At 33.1% G+C, this 19,533-nt stretch overlaps 2 protein-coding genes across 6 annotated transcripts; both read right to left on the bottom strand.

Annotated features, from left to right (window-relative positions):
- Window positions 1-695: 695 nt before the first annotated feature.
- On the bottom strand, window positions 696-8,358 carry LOC143191595 (heat shock 70 kDa protein cognate 4). Of its 3 annotated transcripts, none has more exons than XM_076396823.1 (5): window positions 8,245-8,358; window positions 3,165-3,374; window positions 2,145-3,100; window positions 1,924-2,085; window positions 696-1,499 (listed from the first exon to the last, which is right to left on the bottom strand). In XM_076396823.1, exons 2-5 carry the CDS (start codon window positions 3,367-3,369, stop codon window positions 873-875), a joined length of 1,950 nt encoding a protein of 649 aa, XP_076252938.1. In that variant the 5' UTR covers window positions 3,370-3,374; window positions 8,245-8,358; the 3' UTR covers window positions 696-872. The 3 variants fall into 3 exon arrangements, with proteins under 3 accessions (XP_076252938.1, XP_076252939.1, XP_076252937.1); XM_076396824.1 differs by lacking the exon at window positions 8,245-8,358 and adding an exon at window positions 5,328-5,343; XM_076396822.1 differs by lacking the exon at window positions 8,245-8,358 and adding an exon at window positions 3,827-4,002.
- A 4,260-nt stretch (window positions 8,359-12,618) lies between these two features.
- On the bottom strand, window positions 12,619-14,772 carry LOC143191604 (heat shock 70 kDa protein cognate 4). Of its 3 annotated transcripts, none has more exons than XM_076396852.1 (3): window positions 14,676-14,772; window positions 12,877-13,450; window positions 12,619-12,825 (listed from the first exon to the last, which is right to left on the bottom strand). In XM_076396852.1, exons 2-3 carry the CDS (start codon window positions 13,441-13,443, stop codon window positions 12,757-12,759), a joined length of 636 nt encoding a protein of 211 aa, XP_076252967.1. In that variant the 5' UTR covers window positions 13,444-13,450; window positions 14,676-14,772; the 3' UTR covers window positions 12,619-12,756. The 3 variants fall into 3 exon arrangements, with proteins under 3 accessions (XP_076252967.1, XP_076252970.1, XP_076252969.1); XM_076396855.1 differs by having other exon boundaries at window positions 12,619-12,819; XM_076396854.1 differs by lacking the exon at window positions 14,676-14,772 and adding an exon at window positions 14,363-14,500.
- Between the last annotated feature and the right edge of the window lie 4,761 nt (window positions 14,773-19,533).

Genomic DNA, 19,533 nt, shown 5'->3' with positions numbered 1-19,533 from the left:
TATTATATTACTCGAAATTATTGATTGGATTATTTTTAATTTGAAGGCATTTTTACACTACTACCAAGTAGATTTGAATTTGACACGAACTCCCTGGGATTGTATAAATTTGAAATAAAGAAATGTTTTACGATATTTTCCATTTGATCAGCTTTCAATTGTTTTTGGACAGTGGCGGATTCAGTGTGGAGACGCTAAATGTTATTCTCAGCAAGATCGAGTCTGCCAAACTAAAATCCTGAATCCGCGATTGTTGTTGCTGTCACAATTTTCACCTTCTATTGTTCTAGATAGATTTGTTTAGTAGTGTAATGGGTCTAATTTCCGATAAATTAACTTTAGAATATCATCACTTGTATAATTTTAAAGGCCATACTCGCAGATTCGAACTCCGCTTAGATATACATCTTTATTATTGAAGACAATTGTGCTAACATTCAACAATAATTTCTCAGACAAGGTAGTAATGAAATCGGGCATGAACAAATGTTTGTCAGACGAAAAAAAGAATGCTATAGAGTAAATTAAAACCGTTTCAAAAACTGTATTGATAGTTTTTACTTAGGTGACTATTAATAACTTCTTGTTTCATAACGGTCAGGATATATAGGTTTATAAAATCAAAATTAATTAAAACTGTACTTATCACAGAAGATATGATACTACAAACAAGTAAAAATAAATAAAATACAAAATAATTTAGACCTGCTTTATTGGAAAAAAATTTCTGCAGTTCAGTTGCAAAATATTCTTAAACGAAAATAAAATAACGCCAAGTTTGGTGTTTTTTTTTTGAATAAAAGAAAAAACAAAACAATTTCTTGTAATACTGTAGATAAAAGCAGTGAATCAACATGGAATGACGTAATTGCTTAGTCAACTTCTTCAATGGTTGGTCCAGCACCTCCGGCTCCTGCGCCCGGAGCAGCACCGGCGCCTCCTGGGAAACCGCCTGGGGGCATTCCACCAGGTACACCGCCAGCACCTTGGTACAACTTGGTAATTATTGGGTTGCAAATGTTCTCCAGTTCTTTTTGCTTGTGTTCATATTCTTCTTTATCGGCAAGTTGGTTGGCGTCCAGCCAGGCAATGACTTCATTGCATTTTTCCAGGATGGTTTGCTTGTCGCTGTCTGTAATTTTATCCTTGATCTTATCGTCTTCAACAGTACTCTTGATGTTAAAGCAATAGGACTCGAGGGCGTTCTTGGCGGAAATCGTGCTCCTCTGTTTTTCATCTTCGTTTCTGTATTTTTCAGCCTCGTTAACCATACGTTCAATGTCTTCCTTACTGAGACGGCCCTTGTCGTTGGTGATGGTAATCTTATTTTCTTTGTTGGTAGACTTCTCGATGGCGCTAACGTTCAAGATACCGTTGGCATCAATGTCAAACGTAACTTCGATCTGGGGGACTCCACGAGGCGCTGGTGGGATGCCGGTAAGTTCGAATTTACCCAGTAAATTGTTGTCACGGGTCATGGCACGTTCACCTTCATAAACCTATCAACAAAATTACATGTTAGTAAAATTTTCATCAACAAAAAATATAAACACGAAGTGTTATAGATATCAGTTATTAAAATAATCACGAATGTAGCTCATAAACTCCAGTCTGGCATGACATTTAATATCATCATAGAGAAATTAGTATGGCTCAATTATGAAATCGAAATAATCACAATAATGGAGATATTACCATGTGTTTTGAACATGTATTTACTTTGCATAGAATCAATTTAATACTCACACAGTCCATAAGAATAGTGCGCGTTAGCTCGAACATAAAATACAATTCTTCATAAAAAAATAAATACTCCCCTTTATCTTTTGATTATACCGACATATACCTCAAAATGTTTCATTTGATTATTTCGACCATGACCAAGACATTCTTAATAAATCATAAATAAAAATGAATTAGTACCTGAATGAGTACACCAGGTTGGTTATCAGAGTAGGTCGTGAACGTCTGAGTTTGTTTGGTTGGAATAGTGGTATTCCTCTTGATCAAGGTGGTCATTACACCTCCAGCAGTCTCGATACCCAGGGAAAGGGGAGTGACATCGAGAAGCAACAAGTCTTGCACCTAGAGAAAAACAAAAATAACCGTAAAATCTTTCATTCAACAAACATAACCAGTCTTACCTCCTCAGACTTATCACCATGTAAAATGGCTGCTTGTACGGCAGCACCATAAGCAACGGCCTCATCGGGATTGATGGATTTGTTCAGTTCCTTGCCGTTGAAGAAATCTTGCAGAAGTTTCTGTACCTTGGGAATACGGGTAGATCCACCAACGAGTACAATATCATGTACGGCCGATTTGTCCATCTTAGCATCACGAATGGCTTTTTCGACTGGTTCCATGGTCGACCTGAACAGATCAGAGTTTAACTCCTCGAAACGGGCACGAGTGATTGATGTGTAGAAATCGATGCCCTCGAATAAAGAATCGATTTCAATACTGGCTTGGGTGGATGATGAAAGAGTTCTCTTCGCTCTCTCGCAGGCGGTTCTCAATCTTCTCAACGCTCTCTTGTTACTGGTCAGTTCTTTTTTGTATTTGCGCTTGAATTCTTGGACAAAATGATTCACCATGCGATTATCGAAATCTTCACCTCCCAAGTGAGTGTCACCGGCGGTTGATTTTACTTCGAAAATACCATCTTCAATGGTCAAGATTGAGACATCAAAAGTACCACCACCCAAGTCGAAAATGAGGACGTTACGTTCTCCTTGCCCTTTCTTGTCCAAACCATAAGCAATGGCAGCTGCAGTAGGTTCATTGATAATTCTAAGTACTTGAAGACCGGCAATAGTTCCGGCGTCTTTGGTGGCTTGACGTTGAGAGTCATTGAAATAAGCTGGTACTGTGATGACGGCGTTTGTTACACCATTTCCTAAATAAGCTTCAGCAGTCTCCTTCATTTTGGTAAGGACCATGGAACTAATTTCTTCAGGGAAGAACGTTTTTGATTCACCCTTGTATTCGACCTTGATCTTAGGTTTAGTATCTTCGTTGATGACTTCGAATGGCCAATGTTTCATATCAGATTGTACGGCACTGTCATCAAACCGTCTACCAATAAGACGTTTAGCATCTGTAAATACATGAAATAAGTTAACAAGCCGAAATACAAACAAATATAATCAAGTATTTCTTACCAAAAATAGTATTATTGGGGTTCATAGCAACCTGGTTTTTGGCTGCATCACCGATGAGACGTTCAGTGTCGGTAAAGGCCACATATGAAGGAGTAGTTCTATTTCCCTGGTCGTTGGCGATGATTTCAACTTTCCCATGTTGGAAAACACCCACACAGGAATAGGTTGTACCAAGATCAATACCTACTGCTGGTGCTTTTGCCATTTTTTCTGTAAGAAATATTTCAACGTTAGTAAGGTACCTTACGAATTAATAACAAGTTAGAGGTTTTTTGAATATTAAACTAGGTTTTGAAAATTATAGAAGGTATAAATGTATAATTAGTGACTTGATTAAGAACGAATCAAACACGAGAAGAGTTATTAAATATTAATAGTGATACAACGAAATACTTTGGACTCACGCGTAACCCTGAAACAACGCCCAACGCTTTATTTTATTTAAACGTTATTCACAAGATTAATTTCAATTCTACATTCCTTTTTGAGATATAAATAAATAATTTGTAGCGTCTTGTTAATAGTAAAATAGAATAACGCCGAAAATTAATGAAATAAATACCAACACGTGCAAAAAACCTATAATAATCTTAAAATAACAAAATTTAAGATGCAATTCAAATTTAATATTATATAAACCAGAAATAGATGATTTTCCTTACCTTATATTTTATTTTGTACTAGTTAAAAGAAATTTTAAATATTAACTTAAATTACAAGTAACCTACGGCAACTGTGCAGTTAAAATTGAGGAGCGATTGCAGTAATGGCGGAATTTATAGTCGGGTCAAAGATATTTCTAGAAGATTCTAATTGACATGACCAATGGTAGAGGCGCAACGATATGGCGGGTGATTTTCATTGGCTTGAATGGAATAGTCAAGTTCAATTCGTGTTTAAAAAAGAAATAAAAATTATCTTTAAATATACTTTTTGCAATAAAACAAGCAATATTTCTGTTATTTATCGAATTTTATATATTTACATGGATATTTTCACTTAATGTTAATTTTACATCTAAATTATTCGAAATATATATATATCCGTTACCGGAAGTTTAAATTGTATACAAAAAGGCGGTTTCTTTGAGTGTACTAATCATTGATGGAAAAGTTGTAAATTAAATTTTCTATTGACTACACATTTTATTGTCAGTACTCTTTTTAAAATGCATATATATAAAATAAACATGATTTCTATTTAATTTATTAAGTTCTTCTTTTTTGCACCTCGGGCACGTCACGTTTTATAGTCATGTTATGAAGAAATTTTTTATACAACTTTAGGTTCTTGGTTTATTTTAACCTTTTAACCAGCGGATCCGTTTTCGATGCAATAAACATAGTAAAGCAAGTAAAAAAGAACGATGTTTAAAGACCAAAGGTGACTCCTAAATGCAGGTTTTTAGTAGTTCGATTTCCTTTGTAAGTATGGATTGGAAAACATTGCTATACTGAAGCCATAATATGGATTTAAAAGATAATGTTGATCAAATACACGAGTTGCTAATATTAACATTGTAGTGACAGAGGCGTTTTATTGCCAGAATATGTATTAGTGGCGCCTTATAGAAACTAAAAATGATCCTTCTTAAACGCTACACATACAGTGGTATATAGCTAATGAAATCAATCTGGAGACTCCATTTCTATGCTCTGAATGAAATATGAAAATCCCTCTTTGTTACTAAATAGTTAAAATAAGGTATTTTATATAGTTCTTCTATTCTTATAAGGATGTAGTTTGGATTCCTTGTTTGGTATCGATGGGATAATATAAGTGCAGATATATAAGAGTACAATTATATAATCTCCGTTAGCTTAATAATACTTTATGTGAGTAGAATCTATCCACTTCAAGAAACAAGATAAAATCAATTGAAGTTATGTGAATTAAATATGAAAGCTCTTTAAATATTTTATTATCAATAATAAGTGTTTCGATAGAGCTACTATAAAGACATTTAGAAAAAAATGTATAATTTAAAGATGTGTAATATCTTAGCTACAGAAGAACTGTTACCTGAAATACAGTAGGCATAATTAATAGCAATAAATAACCAATTAATTTACCTTTCCTTTCTACTGTACATAATTCAGTATTTACAATTATTTTACTATTATGTATCGAATATATGCTATATTTCAATTCCATAACTTATACTTTTTTAAAAATTTTATTTAAATTAAAAATATTAGTTCTTAAAGTATAGGAAATTAAACAATTAATTAATTAACTCTAATAAGCAAACAAGTTTCTACAGAAGACCTTCAAAAACAAACAAATTCAAGTCACATGTTAGAATAAGTAAAAACTATTTTTTCCTTAATATTTCCATTTCAATTATTCATAAACTGGTGGGAAACACCTTTTCACGATCGGTTTACTGTTTTCTTATTCCTTAGTAATTATTAATGATATATTTTGGATGAATTTAACCTTTTATATTTTTATATATTATTTTCTTTAAAACAAAAACAAAGTTCAATTGACTGAAGTCAAAAATTACATCCACTTTTTTAAATAAAAATGACAAAGAAATATAACCTACATTTCAAATTTATTGTAGTTGTCATACAATATCAAATATTTAATTGGATTGTCATATATTTATTTTAGATAAGAACTTTATGCATCTTAATTAAAGTCAGTATTTTAGGTTCCAATAAACGATCTAATATAATGTTATTGTTTTGTGCACCACCTTACCGCAATAATAAACATTATTTTTTCATTGTTATATAGGAACATTATCTTTTAGGAGATATACACATTTATTCATAAAATCTATATCATAATTAATCACATAAAATAGCTTCATTAGTCAAACTATTAATATGTTACTAATACGCCTTCATACCACATTAACAATATATTTATACCAGTTATCGAGAAACGAAAGATATATGACAGATTAAAATAAAACTTCATCTAGCTTTTATCTTTCTCTAAAATAAAATAGCACTAAACCATTTGTTTAAGTTTCTGCATATTTTGTTACAATAGTGATTTTTTAGCGCTCAAAATAACCTTATTCCATGTTATGTCTGGTTGTTGTAACTCGATAACTGCATCTATTTACGTTTTAAAGTTAATTCCAATTCATATATTAATAGCGATAAGATGGGAAAAATTTCTCGACATGAATAATTGCTTTGTTCTCTTTTGGCTTGTTCTGTTTTGCTTTTTCTTTAATGTGTACTCTATAACTTTTTTGTTTTCTTTATCGTTAAATATTCTGTTGTTTTTTGTTATCCGAGCTCTTTTTTTTTTCGACCTTAAAGGTCCATCATCAATTATGAATTTTGTAATCGAAATATATTGATTCCACAGAGGAACCTAAAAAAAATTTTACTCTATGATTGATTCTTGTAAAATATATCAGTTACAATGACAAATGGCAGATATGTGTTATATATGCGTATGGTATACTATACAGGTACAGTATGTATTGAATATGCCTTAAAAATATTGAAAATATCGATTTTTAGCCGATATATTTTTGATGGATATATCGAAATATTTGTCGCTCGATTTTTTTCGATATTTTTTTAAAAAGATATTGATAGTTTATCCAGTTGCTGTAAAAAACTATTGATATTTCTCTCGGTGGTCGACACCCCTAGCATGTATATCAATTTTTCTTTTGTAGTTAGCACGTTTTAACATAATTGAAAGAGAGAAAGAATATATATTATAGAAATTACTAAATATACTTAGGAAATTGTTATTATACGGGTTTTATTTTTTTTTCTTTTATTTCCCGTTCTCGGAATTGAACAAACATTTTATGATTCATTACTATGATTTTTCTTTCTTATTACGTAGCTTTACTTTATTACGTAGCTTTAATTCTATGATTTAATAGACTAACTTTCTCAGTTTTTTAAGCTATGTAAACTGTATTACTATAGACACACACGATCTTAATACATCTAAAGAAATTGTCGAAGTTGCAACATCCTATAGCATCAATTTTTTTTTGTTCATATTCAAGTAATCTTGATAAAAAATATGAACCCTATTAATCGAAGTTGTAAACAATAGTAATTTATTTTATCTGACGAATTTGAAATTGATCTGATGTCACCGAAATAATTCCATACGTGAACATGATTCAGGCACACAGTTTTCATTCCATTTTGCAGTGTTGTTAATTTGGTTGCTGTTTATTGTAAATAGCGCTGTAATCTAGGACAAAGAGCAAGTTGGCTATTTTGGCGCTGATCACCATTATTAAGAAAAAATATAGAACGCAATTTTTAGAGATGAGGTGAAGACGTTCACGAGGTGGCAATGGATCCTTTTATGGATTTGTTACTATTTGGTTGTGATTTTAGACAGCTTACTGCCATACCCAGCGTACTCATCAGGACCCTGTAATTACCACTTGTTCAGATCGACACAAAATGGTTGGGCTGGAACACGGTTTCGCAATGCTGAAGTACTGGAGAAATACGAAAAACAAATTCTGCCAAACTAACATCGATCTTTTGAGAGGATATCGCTATGTTGCCAGATGGATGAAAAAAAGTTGTAGACTATGATTTAAAATATTTTGATTAATATATGCCATGTAATACGGCCCAGAATATACGGCCATTTGTTACTGTTACTTAAACTATCTGAATAGTGAACGAGTGAGACAGAGGTTGGTCTGTTTTCTAATAGGTACGATACCCTGAGTGTCGTTTTGTATCACTGTCCAAAAAGTCGCCACTTCTTTCCGTAAAATAAAAGAGTTTTTTAAGCAAAATAATAGTTTTTTGTTTAATACCCTTATAAATACCTCAAGTATAACATATATAAATAAATAAATAATATATGTATATATATATATATATATATATATATATATATATATATATATATATATATATATATATATATATATATGATTATGATCTAGGGTTCAAAGATATTAAGAGGACTTATGAAATACTTCTAAAGCAGCAAAAATAAAAATATTTTTTACAGCCTCACAACTATAAAGATAGTGTCAGCAAAACAGCATATCTAAAAAACGGCGCTAAATCGTTGCTAATTATTAGGTTATATATTTATAAAAAGACGTACTTACTTTTTTAAAAATTTCAAAAGTTATCTTGAATAAGTAACAAAGCTTGTTAAGAAAATAGCGATAATATGCGACTACTTTTATATGTATGAGTTATCAGATAAATAGGTTTCGGATTAATTGTACTTGTATTAATGACAACGTATGTATTTCATGGGCAATTCAAAACTACAGAGTGAATCATTTATAGATTTAGCAAGGTTTTTATAACAAAAATCAGTAATGGCTAATTTTGGAGAATCATAGCCCCCATTCGATATATTTCGGTAGTTTCCGTCTGATTTTGCGACGTTGTCATTTATAAGCAATCGCGGGATAGAAACTACTAGCGATAGAACTGATAAAATGTCTGTCTTGTAAGGCAAACATTCCTTTTACATTTTACAATGTCCTAACAGGATAACTTGGCAGGATGTGGATATGGATAGTAGGATAAAACAGAAGAAATAACGTTTTATTGGCCATAACCTGTTGGTATCTTATTAGGTCTCAGCTCAGTTGCGTCATGTCGTTTAATTTGGATTCAATATAAAGGAATATATCTTTATATTGAATGATGATAGTGAGAGCCACTTTAAATGGCATCCTTGGTCATGAGGTCTATCCTTTTATGGCTGGGAATTCAGGTAACAGAAATGTTCTTGCCTAATGTGGTGAGCTATAGAAAATGTTACCGAAACGACACACTGATCTATTGAAATCTTACATTACAGCCATACGGTTTAGAGGTAAACAAGAGGAGGCCTATTCTAGTATAAAAGACACTAAAGTAGGTGTACATCAAGGAAGTGTACTGGGATCAATGCTTTATCTACTCTATCTGTGTGATATACCACAAATAGAAAATATCACGATGGCTACATTTCCTGACACTGTTATTTTTGTTGTTAGAGACAATAGCAAAGTAGCTACATAATCATTATCATTTCATATAGCAAGAACGCGTATAGAAGATATTTATATATTATAGAAGAAGAACGAAGTATCTCAGAATGAATCTTTATACAAAACTTCGCTGGAAGGAACATATAAAGACGAAAGGAAAAGAACTGGAATTGAATTATAGGAAAATGTATTGGCCAATTGGAAGAAAATCACATTTATCAGTATATTATAAATTGATATTATCATTGAAAAGTCAATTGAAAAGTCCCTGGCCTACCCTAATAAAACAAATTTTTTTGGCAAAATTAGTTTTTTTTATTCAACATAATACCCCCCAAGGGTGATACACTGATTATAGCGATCCTCCAACTTTTCGATACCGTGTTTGTAGTACGATTTGTCCTTTGCTTCAAAAAAGGCCTCAGTTTGGTCGATCCCTTCTTCATTCGACGAAAATTTCTACCCAGCGAGCGTTATTTCGAGATCTGAGAACAGGAAATAGTCGCTGGGGGCCAGATCTGGAGAATACGGTGAATGAGGCAGCAATTCGAAGCTCAATTCATGGATTTTTGACTCGATGCATTGTCTTGGTGAAACTGAAATTGCTGCAATTTCTTTTAATTCAAATGCGGCCGTTTTTCGGTGATTTCGTCCTTCAAACGGTCCAATAACGCTATGTAATAGTCGCTGTTGATGGTCCTTCCTTTTTCAAAGTATTCAATGAAAATTATTGCATGCGCATCCCAAAATATAAACGCTATAACATTGCCAGCCGGATATTGCGTTTTCCCACGCTTTGGAGGATTTTATGAATTTTTCAAATGTTTTTGTCGATAACAACCTCTTTTGGGCGTCCACTGCGTTAACCGTCTTCGGCGCTCATTTCACCTCGTCTAAACGTAGCATACCAATCCTTGATGGTTGATTTTCCTGGGGCAGTGTCCGGAAATTCGGCATCAAGCCTAGTTTTTGCTTCAACTGTATTTTTTTTTATAATTTTTTTTCAGAATAACAAAAGTTCCTTCACTCAAAATGCTATAATTCACAATATAATGATCCGTCAGCTATCAAATTTATACATGCATCTTTTGAGGGTTAATGTTAACTAAAAACATACGGATTTAATTCTAGTAGCGCCATCTATGTGTCAGACCGGGGACCTTTCAATTGTTCTGTTAAATACAAGATTTCGAGAATAAAGTCCTGAGAAGTATTGTAGGTGCATTGAGATACTAGGACTTAAACCGATACCTTCAGATACGGACTGCCACTCAGGAAATTAGGAGAATTTGGAGGAGAAATGAGTACAGACTTCATTCTCATGTTAATATCGAGATTAACACCTCTTGGATAACACCAGAACAGGAAACAGACTCAAAAACAATTCAAACCATTTGATCTTGTATAGTGTGGTGAGGTAGTTTAATAGAAAAACGGAAGTGTTAATACATAAACATTATTACACGAGAGACTAAGATAGGGCCTATACGAGTAACGACCAGTAAAAATATAATAAATAAAGACAAAGCCGAAAAATTAAATTTTGAAGCAGAGGAATTCGTTGTAGATATCCAACAAGCTGCTTGAGATAATACTAGAGAAATTACAGGGATTAATTAGTTGTCCGAAAGAAATCAAGGAAATGGTAGTTAAAAATCAAATGCTGACTATCTGGAAAACATTTTGAAACCAAACGAAAATATTATTGAGTATAATTTATTGAGCATAGAAAATGAAAATTCAGTGATTCAATCAGTCACTCCGAAAGAAGTAACTAAAGTTATTAAAATTGACATTTATCCAAAGAAAGCACCAGTCTATGAAGATTGCTGCGAAACCTGCCGAGACCAAGAACCTGCCAATTATAAAACAGACCAACTTGTCCAAAACCATAAAAATGTCTCAAACGTTTGAAAGATTGGTGAAATTACCATGATATTAAAACCTGAAAAATTACTATATGAATATAGTATATAACAAGAGTATTTGAAAAACTCTTGTTGAAGAGAATAAAATCGGTTATACCAGTTCGGATTTGTTAAAAAAACACTCAACAATAGACCAGGGGCATAGAATAACAGCAACAAGTGAGTGAAAAAGTCTATGAAGGTAAAAATATATGTTCAACCATAGTCTTATATGTAGCACAAACCTTCGATAATGGCCTTGTTCATAAGCTGAAGAAAACATTATCAAAACAGACACTGAACTGTTAAAATCTTGCTCTACCGTCAGAATGTTTACAGTCAAACAAGAGGAAGTATCTCGCAACGACTCTTGATGCAACTTCACCGGAAGGAACATGTAAAAAAGAAAAGGAAAGAACTGGAGTTCAAATATAGGAAAACGTATTGGTGAATTGGAAGAAAATCAACAATTGTGAGTACATAATAAATTGATATTATACAATCAAATATTGAAATCTATATATAAGCAATATAAATCCTGAGAAGAATTGTAGAAGCACAAGATACTAGAGGACTGATTGCTTATACCAAGACCTTCAGATACCAACTGTCACTCAGAAAATCAAGAGAATCGCAAGCGGACACAACGAACCAGAACAAGACAGGACATCAAAAGAATCCATCCAATTGATCTTGTGTAGTGTAGAACATTTACTGCAAAATCCGACAAGGAAAATGATCCCAGTCACGTCAGCAACCAGGTTGGGTAAGACCGGATATCTTCTAGGATGATTTCTTGGTAAGTTGGTCGATTATTATGATGTGACATAGCTGGCTTGGTAGCCGCTGTGGTTAAGCTGGCAGGACGGTCCTCCTACTGTTGCGATAGTCACGAGTTCGAATCCTGCTGGGGCATGGTCGTACATTTATGTTTGTGGTTGTTTAAATTTTGTGATTGTTCAGACAAGAGTGTAGTATCCGACAAGCAGAATGATCCCAGTCACGCCAGTAACCCATGATTTCCAAGTTGGTCACTCGCCAGTCGGTAGTCTTAATGCCGAGGACCGTGGTTCGGTGCCCACGTTAAACAGTAGGGCCAGTCCAGATAAACCATCGTTTTTACAAAGGAGACGGGAAAAAATGTAATAAATAAAGTTTAAAATCGTCAAAAGTGGAGGGAAGTTAATTGATATATTCTTGTTTTGATAATCTACGTCTAACATTCATATATTTTCACACCATTTTCTTTCACCGGAACAAAATGTTTAAGTGACTGTAAACAAATGATATTTTATTTTTATTATTTTTTCATTGCACACTAAGTTAAAATATCTGATAAAATCAGTAATATATGTCATATATCATGTTCATATGCTTATCAAATGGAAATGGTATCAGTCGTATTTATTATTTTAATATAATAATAAATTTATAAATTTCATACTATTACTCTAAATTATAAATTAATATAAAAATAAGATCATAAATTATAATGATGTTACATTGTTGGCTTGGTAGCCGCAGTGGTTAAGGTGACAGGACGGTCCACGTACTGTTGCGATAGTCGCGGTTTCGAATCCTCCTTTGGCACAGTTTTATACATATGTTTGTGGTTGCCCGTAGGGCAAAAATGTATAATTCGACAAGGAAAATGACTCCAATCATGTCAGCAACCAGACTGGATAAAAGCAGATATCTTCTGAGCTGATCTCTAAGTTGGTTACTAATGAGTCGGTAAGCTTAATTCCGACAACCATGGTTTGGAGCCCACGTTATGTAGTAGGTTCTGTTGCTGAAAACCAAAATGTTGACCATATGAGTAAAATCTATAACACATACATACATGCGAGGTGATATAATCATTGACATTTAAATGGTTGGTCCGACATCTTCGCTTATAGAGATTGGAGCTCGGGGCCTGGAGATAGGTACCATCCGGAAAAGGACCAGCAGATGCAGTGTCAGCTTCCTGGCGCAAATTGTCGATTACTAAATTGCAAACGTTCTCCAGTTCTTTCCGTTTGTATTCGTACACTGCTTTCTCGGAAACTTGAATGCCATTAAGTCCGGCAATGGTTTCATTGAACTCCTTCAAGGTGTCTTCAAGAATGTTCTTAACGTCAAAACAATAGCATTCCAGGGCGTTTTTAGCTAAAATTGCGCTATTCCTCCTTTCATCTTCGTTTTTGTACCTCTCAGCCTCTTTAACCATCAAATCAATGTCTTCCTTACTTACATACCCGTTGTCATTAGTAAAGGCGATTTTATTTTCAGTATTGGTCGAATATTTAACGGCGTTTATATTCGAGATTCGGTTGGGGTTATGATTCCATATATCTTCCATTTGTAAGTTTTTCTCAGCTGCCGGTAGGATATCGACATGTTTAATTTTGTTCAAGAAATTGTCCATCAGAAACCTGGTGACAGAATAAATGATAAAAACATTATTATTAAGAACTTAGATTATCTTCAGACTAAGCAGTAGAGATCCTTGATTTTGAGTCTGAACTTCTCTGATTTTTGTCTAAAGTGATATGTCTAAAGTTTGGGTTGTTTTCCCAATAAATTGGTGGAATAATAGTGGCTGGTAAGTCTGAATGTGAGTTATTTACTGAAGAAGTTTTATTTTTAGCTCAAAAAAAAATATGTGAACAGTTATGCTAGGTAATTAACTCATTTAAGGATATTACAAAAACTGTTGTTGGGTGACGTTAGTATATGAATAGTTTAAAATTAATATAAAACATTAATTAATACAATTAAGGAGCAAAAAAATTATTATTTATTTCTAACATACAAGGCCACAAAAGAGCTGAAACAGCTAATAAATAAGGAACTAAAAAACAAGGAATTTAAAACTACTTAGAAAACTTAACGCCAACTGATGCAACGGAATATTCTCTCCGGAATGTAACAAAAAGATTAAAAACCTCAACAACATAATATACCCATTAAAATTGAGAACAATACCTGGGCTAGGAATGATAAAGATAAAGCGGAAGTTTTAATAAACTAAAAAGTGAATGGAAAATATCTTGTAAAAATGGATCTTAAAGATACAGATTAGAGTTTCATAGATTTGTTGGTTTCCTGGATGTATCAGAAATTCCTTTCCGTTTTCTTTTTTGTTAAAGAAATTACGTTATTTCTAATGGACCGTTCAAAGTATTGGCCATATGGATGCTGCTCTCCAAAATAACAGTTCCTCCTTTGGGTTAAATCATTCATCGAGTCATTTTTTAACTTCTTCGAGAACCACGATTTCCATCCAAGTGATTTCAACACTTGTCATGTCTGTGAATGTGTTGCGAATGTATCAAATCACACACCTGTGTATCAACCGACACACCTGGTAAGTCCTTCAAAATCCACTTAAAAGTGTTTATTTCATTCATTCAGTTTGCTAGACTTTTTTTACAAACACTAGTATTATCTAGAAGCACAAAATTTTATCTAAATTTCTCAGAACAGCAGATTTTATGATGAAAACAGCATATCTATTCACTTTTGCACCGAACACAACCTTCAATAATTACTCAGCAACAAGATGTTGCTTTTAGTGGAAAGCAGTGATGAAAATTCGCATTTTCACGTAAATATAACACTAGTAAAATATTCATTATTACGAAAACATTTACTTACTTATTTAGAATATGAATATATAACAAAGCTTGTTAAAAAAATGATGTTAACTTTTATAGCGATTACTCTTAACACATTTATATATATGAGATATCAGATAAGCTACGTTTTGAATTAATTACACAAAACATGTGATATATGTATTTAATTTAAAACATATCTATAGAGTGGGCTATCTGTGGGGTTATATTTAGTTAAATTTAAGAAATGGATATTTTTGTTTGAGAATTTTTAAATTGACGAAAGGACATTTTTGATTATGTCTTGTCAACTTATATCATAGAGAGTCGTATATAGACTGTTAACTTAATACATATAGTTTCGTAATTGTTTTGCATGGTCTTAGCACGAAGGCGCTGGGAACGCCATTTTCCTGCATTTCATTGGTTAGTTTAAATTACCATAAGAGATCGAAAATTAAATCGAGATGTCAGACAAAAAGTAAAACTAGAAAAAGAAGGCTACTGGAATAGCTATTAATATCCGTAAGCTGGAGGTCTTCAAATGCGATGTTTAGGCAACCTTACTTGATAAATCATATATATCTTCGAGATTATATTAAAATTGAAATAATTTATTTAAGATATCTGCGCAATCTAACAAATGACAAGGAAACAGATTATTCTCTATTAGACTAAATACTTTAAAGAGACTTATGTAGGAATCAAATCAAAAAAACTTCAAACCAAGCGAAAGTGATATTGAGTATACTTTGCCAGACATAGAATGTGAACATTCGATGATTCAATTAGTCACGCCAAAAGAAGTAACCAAAGTTATCAAAGTTGATATTTACCTAAAGGAATTATCAGGCTATGACTTAATAACCGAACAATGGACGATTGACAAAAACTACCAAGAAAGGGAATTATAACAATAACTTGATAAATCTAGCATTTCTGAGAGTGTCATGATTTCAAATCCTGGAAAATAATGATATGAAATAAAAGCCCAAGACCTATCTCACTTCAAAAGTATTTGAACTATTGAAAAGATTAAAACCTATTATAGGAAGAAAAAACCTTATATCTACACACTAATTGGGGTTTGTTAACAAATATTCGACGATATATAATTGAAATAATTGAAATTATATATTGAAATAATATATAATATATATATATATATATATATATATATATATATATATATATATATACATATATATATATATATATATATACTATTTGCTGTTCTCATATCTCAAAAGAATACTCGCTCGCTCAAATGGAAGAAATTTTCGTCGAATGAAGAATGAATCACCCGACCACCTCTATATCAACATTTTGCACGCTTATTTGCATTATTTATTTTGCCATTTATTGAGTAAGTAGTTGTTATATCAATGATTTTGATCTCTGTTTTTACTTATTTAATATGCTAAATTGTTTATTATTGTTTGTTATAAAAACAACCCTACAAATGTAATAAAGAAATAATAAAAAAATCAATTAAGATGTGACAATCAATTCACAGTTGGTTATTGAAAGGAAATTCTGCGCAAACTTTGAGCTTAGTAGTAAACGAATCAAATATTTCCAGGCGTTTACATGCAATATAAGAAAAGAAGCAATTGGTAACATTGAGCAGTATCGATTTTCTGTTGTCATCATATATTTTTTAATTAAACAATCCCAATATCTTGAAATCGAATTTCAATGCTAGATATCTCAAAATTTATTTGTATACCCTATAACGAACATTTAAATTCAGATGAATACTCGTTTGTTTCAATGTTCTCTAGGTCTCCTAGTCTACTAAATGTTAACAAACGACTCTGCATATCAAAATATAGAGGTGAATAAGCACACGAAAATAATTTGAATATAAATACTCGTATTCTAAGAAATACGTATATTACACGCTTTATAATCGGCGGTTATCTTTTATTTTAAACATTTAGAACAATCAACATTTTACGGCGTCAAAAAAAGGTATATATAAGTGTTTCTAAAAATATAAACAAAGACCGAATTGAGACTCTAAATAATGTATAAATATATAAACAAACAAACAACGTTCATCAAGATGACTCAGTACTGTTCAATGCCATTCATTTCCGTAAAAAAAAAACTTTGAAAAGCGGAATTATTAGCAGAACATTTAGCTAACGCATTCCAACCGAATGGTATATAATCTACAATAGATATAAATCCTGTTTGTCAGCCCGATGTAGTTGTAAATCCGATTTCTCTAATGGAAGTTGCCACAGATATTGATAACAACCACAATCCTGCTGCTAATATCCCAACAACAAAAGAGACAGTACTTGGAGCATTTGCTGAGGACACAGTTGTAATGGCAAAAGATGTATCTCTATCTAAGGCTGTAGAAAAAGTATAAAATACGGCCAACAAGCTTAATAGCTTCAAATCTGTCCATTATAATTTTACGTTGCGGCGAAATAACAAAAACCTAATTATATCACTTGAGGGATGCCCGATTCCTCAAGCAGAATCAGCTAAATATCTCGGAATATATCTCGATGACAAGTTAAATTGGAAACATCATGTTAGAACAAAAACCAGAGCAGATTAGACTCAAAGTCAAGCAACTGTATGGGTTAGTGGAAGATACTCTCAACTTGACTAAGAACATGGGCTGGTTCCCCAACCAGTTCAAACGGCTTCAAGATTTCTAAAATAAGCTCCTCAGGAGAATATTAAACGTTCCATGGTTTGTCAGAAATAATCGAATTCATAGGGAAACTGACACTCCAGAAATCAAGCACTTCATATCTGAATCATTTCACGAACAACAAATCAGCTCAAGTTCTTCTGAAAATGCGCTTGTTCGCGAGCTGGCCGACATACTGGGAGCTTAGCACCGCGCACCGCTAAGCTCCCCCCTTTTCCAGGCTGAAACGGCCTCATCCGTCGCTACAGTCATAACTTTTGCCCCCATACAACAGTATCAAGTTGTGTGTTAACTCAGGTTCACGAATCAATAGAATTGCCAGGCCGTCGTGCCCAATAACGGTTGCCCGATCAGCGGGTGCCATATCCCCAAATTTAATGCAGTAGCAGTAGCGATCCACAGGGGTCAACTGTGAGTCGGTTTTGGTTTAGTGTATTGGTAAGTCCAGAGGCAGTCCCACATAACCCGGTCCAACTTGTCACTCCAGGGCAAGTCTCCGCGACCAGGTATGCGTCATGCATTCCACCGCCTGGTTTTTAGGCAAAAACAAAAAAAAATTAAATAAAACGGGCTGATATGGCCCAGGCCTAACCCATAGATGGCGCTAGTTTTATTGCATTCACCGCTTTTTCAGTTAGTACTAACCTTAGAAAGAAAGCTGGCTAAAATTTCATGATATTCTACTCATAAGTTTGTGAGATATTGTGCTAATAGTGACGCTTCCTTTATTATTTTTAAAACAATGGGTCAAAAATAATTTTGTATTTTAATTATACACTGCATCTTGATGGGAAAAAATACCGTTCAACCGATCCATCAGAAACAACAATAAAACGTTGGTATGCTGATTTCAAACATGGTCGTAGATACACCGATGATGCAGAACGCTGTGGATGTTCAAATGAGGTGATAAAACACCATAAGTCCAAACTGGTTTCCAAACTTGTTGGTAAAGCAAAAGCTTATTATATACTGACAGTGCAGAATATATACTGTACATCTGTAACAGGTCAATTGAAAAGTCCCCTGCCTGACACATAGATGGCGCTACTAGAATTAAATCCATATGTTTCTTAGTTAGCCCTAAGCCTCAAAAGATGCATGTATAAATTTGACAGCTACCGGATCATTAGTTTGTGAATTATAGCATTTTGAGTGAAGCACCTTTTGTTATTCTGAAAAAAGGCCTATTTTGAAGCAGAGGACAAATCGTACTCAGTGGTACAAAATCAATAATACAAAAATGGCATCGAAAAGTTGGAGGGTCGCTATAATCAGTGTACTACCCTTGAAAGGAATTATGTTGCATAAAAAAAGTAATTTTGCCAAAAAATGTGTTTTACTATGCCAGGACGGGGACTTTTCAATTGACCTGTTATATAATTGTGTACTATATATGTACTATTGAACTGCAATCATATTCACCTGATACGGCGCCGTTAGACTTTTCTCTGCCTTCAAATCTCTAATCACCATCTCGATGCATCAGCTTTCGGTTTATAAAATTGAGAAGAAAATTCAAAATGAGAATTGAAGAATATTTCTGAAAATATGTTTAAATATTATCTATATTTTCTGAGAATTGAAATATTTGTTAGCATTAGCGAATTATTCCGGAAGGGAAGCTTTGAAGACAGTACAATGAAATTCCATAAATAATAAACGTTATATATTTTGGTGACGAATTTCCAGAACGTTTATACTGTAGTATATATAATTTTTAATCTTAATCTATGTTAAATAATTACATTTAATATAGACTCTAGAATGACTATAAATAAAACAAACACAAAAGGAAACACAAAGAATAAAAAACGCAGTTAACTATATATACAATATTTGTTGATATCTGTTGAAATAAGTTGACTGCTATGCATTTTTTATTATAGATAACAACAAGATGTTTACCCTTTTCGAACATTGTTTATTAGTTGAAAACAGATTTTATTTGGTCTGGCCTAAAATCAGGCGGTGTAATGCATGGCGCATATCTGGTCGAGGAGACTTGCCCTGGAATAATAAGTGGAACAGGGTTATGTAGGACTGCCTCTAGGCTTACAAATACACTAAACCGAAACCGCCTCACAGCTGACCTCTGCCGGTCGCTATTACTACTGCATTAAACTTGGGGATATGGCATCCGTCAAGCCAGCAGCCATTATTGGACACGAGGACTTGGCGAAAGAGCAGCTAATGAAACCAACTGTTAATTTGTGATCTT

The sequence above is a fragment of the Rhynchophorus ferrugineus genome, unplaced genomic scaffold (genome assembly GCF_030347505.1).
Source record: "Rhynchophorus ferrugineus isolate W39M unplaced genomic scaffold, kcgeb_rfMv2 rfM2, whole genome shotgun sequence".
Lineage (NCBI taxonomy): Eukaryota > Metazoa > Arthropoda > Insecta > Coleoptera > Curculionidae > Rhynchophorus > Rhynchophorus ferrugineus.
The sequence above is the reverse complement of the archived record's forward strand: the minus strand, read 5'-3'. Positions and strand labels throughout refer to the sequence as shown.